This window comes from Galeopterus variegatus, unplaced genomic scaffold (assembly GCF_000696425.1).
Source record: "Galeopterus variegatus unplaced genomic scaffold, G_variegatus-3.0.2 Scaffold258, whole genome shotgun sequence".
In the NCBI taxonomy this organism is placed as follows: Eukaryota; Metazoa; Chordata; class Mammalia; order Dermoptera; family Cynocephalidae; genus Galeopterus; species Galeopterus variegatus.
The window spans coordinates 144028-151672 of record NW_007726369.1 but is presented as its reverse complement, the minus strand read 5'-3'; the positions used below and the strand labels follow the sequence as shown (position 1 = coordinate 151672).

The 7645-nt window shown below is 35.8% G+C and overlaps 1 protein-coding gene across 1 annotated transcript in view; it reads left to right on the top strand.

The window, feature by feature from the left end:
• MAPK8 (mitogen-activated protein kinase 8) overlaps positions 1-6966 on the top strand; it is a 42305-nt gene extending 35339 nt beyond the window's left edge. Inside the window, exon 10 of the mRNA XM_008566639.1 lies at positions 2444-6966. Within this exon, the coding sequence (XP_008564861.1) occupies positions 2444-2589 (146 nt within the window). The 3' untranslated portion in view covers positions 2590-6966. The remainder of the gene's footprint in view (positions 1-2443) is intronic.
• Positions 6967-7645: the final 679 nt, after the last annotated feature.

Below are 7645 nucleotides of genomic sequence, written 5' to 3'. Positions count from 1 at the left end.
GACAACACAAAGCCGAGGGTTGAGATCCCCTCACCGGTCATTTTTTTAAAAAAAAAAAAATGAAAAGTCCATTATTTGAGACAGTTTTATACGTTAGCATACTATCCTAGTGAATGGCACTTCCTAATTGGCAAATTTTAAGTAAACGTAATATCATGAGCTAAAGCAGTTGTATTTGTTCTTAATTTATAAGTGAATAACCAGAATCCTAGACAATACTTGGTTATTGTCACAAAATAAGTCATTGGAAAAGGACAGGACTTAAAATTTCTAGACATTTTCTGGATTCTCAGTTAAAGCTTGCAAAGAAGATTTAGTAAATTAAGCTGTTAAAATAATATTGAGTTCTTGATTATGTATAAAAACAGAAGGAACAGTCTTTGATAAATCAAATTATTAGATAATCACAATATGATTTCTACTTGATTTTAAAAAGTAGATTATTTTTCCCAGTGGATTACCTTCCTATCTTATTTTGGTTTGGCTAATATTAAAATGAGTTTACCTGCTTTGAGTATGTAGAGACTCATCTGAGAGGGAAATGACCCGGATACCTGATACTAAAGATTTTCCATATTGTTGCCATTCAAATAAAGTTCAGATAAAACACATATTTTTCTTAAGTACTTGATTTACAGATTAAAAAGTTAACTAATTACAACTCATTTAGAAGTCAATTTTTATCAGATTAAGGAATTTGTATAATATGAAAGAGATGCTGAACTACAGGCATATATAAAAAGTACGTATGGTGGAAACTTTATGGTTCGAATGTTTCAATGCAAATCTTAAAAGCTAGCCAGTATACTGTGTATGGCATGTATACTATACTGTTCAGTCAGAAGAGACTCATTTTATAGTGTCGTATTTACTGAACTAAAAAGAATATACTGTGTCAGTTTCAGTCTGGCTGTGAACCTAATGGACCTTTCTAGGGTCTAAAGGGTTATGACCTTTCTCCTTTCCCTCTCTTCGATTAGGCCTGAGATGCTCAGCTTGCTTTCTTTTCCTGTTTCAGCTCCCATCGCAGACTCTGTCCCTTATGGTTCCATTCCTTTCTGTCTCCCGCTTTACTCTCTGTTACCCTAAAATCTGCCTCCCACTACCCTGCCTATTTCTTTGTTGCATTTCAAGACAAGCTCTCAGAGGACCTTTCATATACTTAAGTGTTTTATTGCTTTTCATTACACATAATGGAGGGATAATCTCAAACACCAAGATGCCGGGTTCGGCGGCATTGGTTTTCAACCTGTTTGGTTTCAGCGTCAGAACAGAACCTCACCCTCACAAATTTTGCTCTTTTGCTGTTCAGTTTGAAAACCATTGTTTTTATTACATGTCTTTCTTTTTGAGAACTTTTTGTAACTTGTATTATTCAAATTTGGAATGGCCTGTATTTAGTGATCCTGTGGTTCAGAAGTACTCACCTGGCACCTGAACTGCCTTTAACATACGAGGGTACTTCAAAAAGTTTGTGGAAAAATTCATATTGTCTTTTGTTTTTATTTTTCCACGAACTTTTTGAAGTGCCCTCATGTTCCCCACACCCCACTGTAAGTCACTCCTGCTCCCTTCCCAATCCAACCCCTTTGAGAAGATTTCTCTCTCTAGGTCAAGTATTCCTATTACTTGTTAAAATCCAGGAAACGCTTGTTAGGTAGTACTTTTGGCAAAGGAAACAGTTAGCCCCTACTTTATTTAACAAATCCATGTTTGTATTTATCAAGTATTTATTAGAATGAAAATAAGACCTTAGTTTACCTAACTAGGCCACTTCAAGTTACCCTGGCAAGTCACATAACCTTGTGTAAACTGGGGCAGTTGAACAAAGGTTCCTTCAAATTAAAATGATTTTGTTCTTTGTCTTGGTCTTTGCTTTAAAACAAGATGTACAGAGTATTGTTTGCACTTTTTCTTTGTAGTGAGAAGATAACATAAATAATTTTTTATAGGGCAATAGTGTTCAACCTTTTTTTACTCACATGGTTCTTTGAGGGTCTCTCTCCAAGAAAATGCAGTATAGACAGCCCATTCATGGATCTTGCTACAGGATCATTTCGTAAATGTGGCTTGGACTTACAATTCTTGTCTTGAACTGAAAAACAAATTAGCAGAAAGGACAGAAATGCAGTATAGACAGCCCATTCATGGATCTTGCTACAGGATCATTTCTTAAATGTGGCTTGGACTTACAATTCTTGTCTTGAACTGAAAAACAAATTAGCAGAAAGGACAGGACTCCAGGTTTCTAGACATTTTAAAGATTCTCACCTCAGCTTGTGATGAAGAGTGTGTTTTGTTGAATATAATTTGTATTTATCTTTAGTGAGCCTTCTAAAGCTAAGAGAAAAATTATTGACCACTAGGGGTAGTCAGTACAGTGTGAGTAGCTCGGTCTACAACTGTCTGCAACTGATTTGCTGTTTTGTTTCTCATAGCACAGGTGCAGCAGTGATCAATGGCTCTCAGCATCCGTCATCATCGTCGTCTGTCAATGATGTGTCTTCAATGTCAACAGATCCAACTTTGGCCTCGGATACAGACAGCAGTCTAGAAGCATCAGCTGGACCTCTGGGCTGCTGTAGATGACTACTTTGGCCTTGGGGGGGTGGGGGAGGGATATGGAGTTGCTTAGTCATTAATAGAACTACTTTGAAAACAATTCAGTGGTCTTATTTTTGAGTGATTTTTCAAAAAATGTAGACTTCATTTTGTAGTAAAGTAGTTTATTTTTTTTAATTTCAAGTGATGTAATTTAAAACTTAAGTTGTGTTTTAAAACAGCAACAAAACTGTATTGTATTTTTTGCTGTAATTAACTGTATAATGTAAACCTAATTATTTTATCATGGTTTAAATTTTTTGCATATTTGCTTTATCTTATGCTGCTGTTTTTTTTTTTTTTACTGAATTTGTAAGATTTTGTTTATCAAAGCAACTATTATATGGTGACTTGCCTATATCATGAATTATTTAAGATTTTTATAGTTTTTTTATTAGAATGTATTTCAGATGTTTTGTTGATGTTACTATCCTTCAGGGTTATGTGCTTATCAATGAAATAACCCCAGATGAGTGAGGGAGAGTAACCTGTAGCCAGTTATATTCAGGAATAACTACTGTAAATGATGAACGTGTTAAGAGACCTCCAATATTTGCTACTTGCCAATCCTAATCTAGTTAACAACAAGTGGTAGGCAATCCTACCTGAATTCTGCCAAAAAACCCATCATCTAAATGGCAGAATAACTCAGAGCATGTCTTTGAAGATGCTGGGTGTCTACTCCACCTTCTTATCTTTTCACCCCACCCAACAAAAGTCAAGTAAAAAGAACATGGTGTATTCTGCAAATTTGTGGCATGCTCAAAGCTTATGATCACATAAAGTCAAGAGAATACTTCATGAATAACACATTTCAATGCAAATAAACAGATGGTTCACTTCTACTAGCTATGAGCCTGTTTTTGTATATACTGAGTTGAACTACTCAGGCTGTAGGTCCCAGCAATGGTCTAGATTCTAGTCTTTTCCTTTCCTGCACCCTTGGGCCCTTGAACCTTTCTGGTTTCCTATTACTTGGAGTGTCAGTCAGTTGAACACCAGTTCTCATGGTGTTTCTGGCCATTTGATTCTACCTGTAGCATAATCATATTTATACTAGCTGTCAGGAGGTTCCAAAGCCTGCTTAGATTTGTGTAGGTGATGTATCAAATGAGCAATATACCGTTCATCTGAAAATAGTAGCACACAGCCATATGTAGGATATCATTTTCTAAGGACTATTTCTTCACAATGAGCAGAGCAGGCATAAATGGTGGTTATTTACTCTGAGTCTTTCATTTTTCCATACCTAATTTTCAATATGATATGCAATGTGGATGTTGAGTAGTGTAAGAATGGTGCTGCTCCTGACAGGTGTGTTAACTGTTTACATTTTATATCTGCAGAGTTATTTTCTCTATAACTGAATTTTCCCTAAGTAAATGTCATTGAAGTTTCATTATTTCTGAAATACATTATCTGTAATGACCCCAGGCACCTTTTGTCATCTCTGGAGCAAGAAGGATTTCATGTAATGAACTGGGAAGTGCATACTTAAATAAACAGCAAGGTCTAGGCAGAAAGCCCACTGGAATTCATGACCAACAGGAGCAAGAACAGATGCAGCTCAACATGCTATGTCTGGAAGTTCGCTTGGCGTTTCATTCATATTTTAGTGCAAAATTCCTTTTAATTAAGGTATTTTAGGTCTTTGTTAACGTGCAATATTTAAGATTAAAATACATTAGCCTTTTTATATACTTTGAAACAGCAAGTTTGTTTTTGATGGTTTAAAGTCATGATTTCCAACCTCCCAGCCTTTTTATCAATCTCTTTTCTACTTATACAACATGGTGCATTAATTTTATTAGGCAAATTAGAGTTTTGAGACTACAGCACCTCTTAAATTGTAGGAACACAGGATTGGATTCATGAATTTAGCAGCAATTTGAGCACAAGTGCGTTCTCAGTTTTTATTATTTGACAGTTTTATTTTCTCTAGCATAAATTATGTCACTATTGCACTATAACAGCTGAAGTGCTTTCGGAGGATTCCCATACAGAAGATTCCCATATTCTGTGTTTGCTTATAAGCCATCTCTATTGATACAGATTTTGGTTAAGCAAGGAAAACCAGGTGTTCTGACTATCATTTGTTGTAAATGCCAGCTCCCATTTGCCAACCATCATGTTTTGGTTGAAGTCGAAGAAAACAAACTCTTGTTACTTAATTTGTTAAGTATTTTAGTTTACATTATATCCTAAAAGTAAGGTCTGTTTATTATATGTTATGTGCCCTAGGTTTTTAAAATACAGTATCTAAATATAACTTACCCTCTTCGCTTAAATTCATTAAGCTAAATATGTATTGGTTTGTTTTTACGTTAGTACTATTAGACCATCTTAAACATTTGTGATTTTTTTTAAAGAGAAATTACAAATAACATTTCTATCAAATAGGACTTGTGTAAAGCCACCTTTCTTATAACTTTGGTTTTTCAATTTATACACTTAATATACTTACTGTCTTATTATCAGAAAATTATTTGACCAAGATTTATTATTCAGCTTTTTAGGTTAGGAAAGAGATGCTAATTCTTTCTACATATGTCTTCCTGGTTACTGTTCTTTTACTCTCTAACATATACTGACCATTTATAAAATGATTGTGTTGTTGGGATGGCTTAATTATAATGTACATAAATAGAGCATCTGGGCTCTTTCATAGTGTTTGCTGAACAGTTTTCATTTTGTCACGCACCTTTGGCTGCTGATTGTTCCTGGCATGCCCTCTTCCAAGTTGGTAAAGGCACCATTCATTCACACCAGACTTCCTAAGAGAAATACCCTCCCTTTAAATGCAGAGGCTACCACACACACCCTTAACAATACAGAGAAGCTTGATTGTGCATGAAACAGCAAACTTTCCTGAAAACCTTTTTATTCTGTTCTGTGCTAATCCTGCTGTGTTGTCCAAAAAGATGAAGGCGAAGAGGACATCAGTGTCTGATAGTGAAATTGGCAGCAAGCAAGTGAAGTTGTTTCCTTGATTATACATGAGACTTGGTTTACACTGTCGGCCAGTATCCGCTACATATATGAAGACTTAACTATCAGTGTTGCCTGGGCACTAGCCTGTACAACATTTTGAGGTAAAAACGTAGTATATTTTCAGAAATACTGTTGTAGTTTGTGAGTGTTGTTCATTAGTCACACATTAGCTGTAGAGTGGATGCATGAAGCCCCGTGGCCCCAGTAACTTTCTCTTTACCAATAGAAAAACCACCACCATTTTGTCATTAGCAGCTCTCTTAAATGTTGCTTCTCCATGTCCTGTTGCATTTTAGTGTGCATTGTGTTTCAATTGATTTCTCTTAGGTTTTTCCTGAATCAAAGGAAACTTTTCCTTAGTAGGAAGAAAGATGAAGAGGTAAAGGGCATTGAAGCAGAAATGTATAGTTTGGGGTATGATTAGAAAACTCTTAAGGAAAACAAAAGTCCTAATTGATTTCAAACTAACTCTTAGTTAAGTGCTCTTAAGGAGAGTCCAGTAAGAGTAACACTTTCTGGCCATTTCTGGTTTAGATTCTCTTTGTTACTGAAACTTTGGGGAAATATTACCTGTGGATTAGTTTTGCACAATGTTCTATTCTAACAATGACTTACAAATTAAACTAGGTCTTTATTGAACTACCTCACACTAGTTTTCTATGCTTTCCCAAGTAAGCTATTGCCCTTACTGTTAGATCTTTACTGAGTGTGAATTATAAATGTGCATTAAATACTTCATAGACAATGTTGACACAATACCAATAAGTATGTAAAATATATACCTTTCATCAGTAAGAGACACTCACGTGTAAAATGTGTCACTGTGTATCTTGGAAAATTGTGTTAGATGTGCTTGTTGACATTATTACTGTCTGTTTTTGTAAGTAGAAACCTGCTCGTCATATCAGTCCATTCTTTACATTTTACAAAAGGAATAAATCTTAGTAAATTTTGCGAAGAAATAAATTACTTTTGTAGGCCCAATATTTGGTATATTTTTAAGAAGCTGTTAATCTTTTAGCCGAATGATGAAGTTAAACTGAAGTAACTGCCTGAACTGTGACATCTATTTTCTCATTACAGTTTATCCTGTTCAGGTGTTCAAACCTGGAAACCTATGATAATTGACATTTGCTTTTCTCCCTAAATGATGTCATCCCTTCTCATTCCTCCTTCCCTGTGTTCCGTTCCCTCTCTTCTCCTCTAAACAAAACGAAATGGGGCACTTTGTAGGGAATGCTAAGATCATTATTGTGGTTTTTAATCATTCATGCCCTAGTCATTAAACACGCACCACTGGAATGTAAACAATGTTACCTAGTATGTCAATTGGTTATAATATTTTAAATAAAAAAGAAAAAAGTGGTATGAAAATTATGAAATAAGTTTTTTCATTGAAAATGAAATATAAATTTGTGATAAGATGTTTTTCTTGGCAATTTTAGGATATCCTGTGGCTTGGGATAAAAGGGGTATTACTAGGTCAGGTTTCTTAGATTTGGATTTTATATGGATTATAAAGAGCCTGAACTATCACCCTGGTTTTCTGGTTGATCTAGTCTTGCTTTTCTGGTATTCAAAATCACTAGAGAAACTTTATCTAAAAAAGGCACTTTGCTTCAATGCCCTTAACCTAGTTCCATGTGAGAGAGCAGCCATCGTGTCCACTTGGCAAAAATTGGTATTTAAAACTGGGGTCTGTTTTAGAATAAGCAGGGAAATTCAGATTTGAGTGTTTCCAACTGTCGTCTTGCACATAGATTTCCTCTTTGCCTACACTGAGTGGGCTGCTGTGCCGTCCCAGCCTCTGTGTGAGGACAGTAGTATTTAAAACTGGGGTCTGTTTTAGAATAAGCAGGGAAATTCAGATTTGAGTGTTTCCAACTGTCGTCTTGCACATATATTTCCTCTTTGCCTACACTGAGTGGGCTGCTGTGCCGTCCCAGCCTCTGTGTGAGGACAGTGCTCCATCTTGCTGTCCTTGCCATCCCTCCCCTCACCTACACTCACGCTTCCCTTCTGCAAGGAGAGGCCTCTGACCTGAGTACTGCTG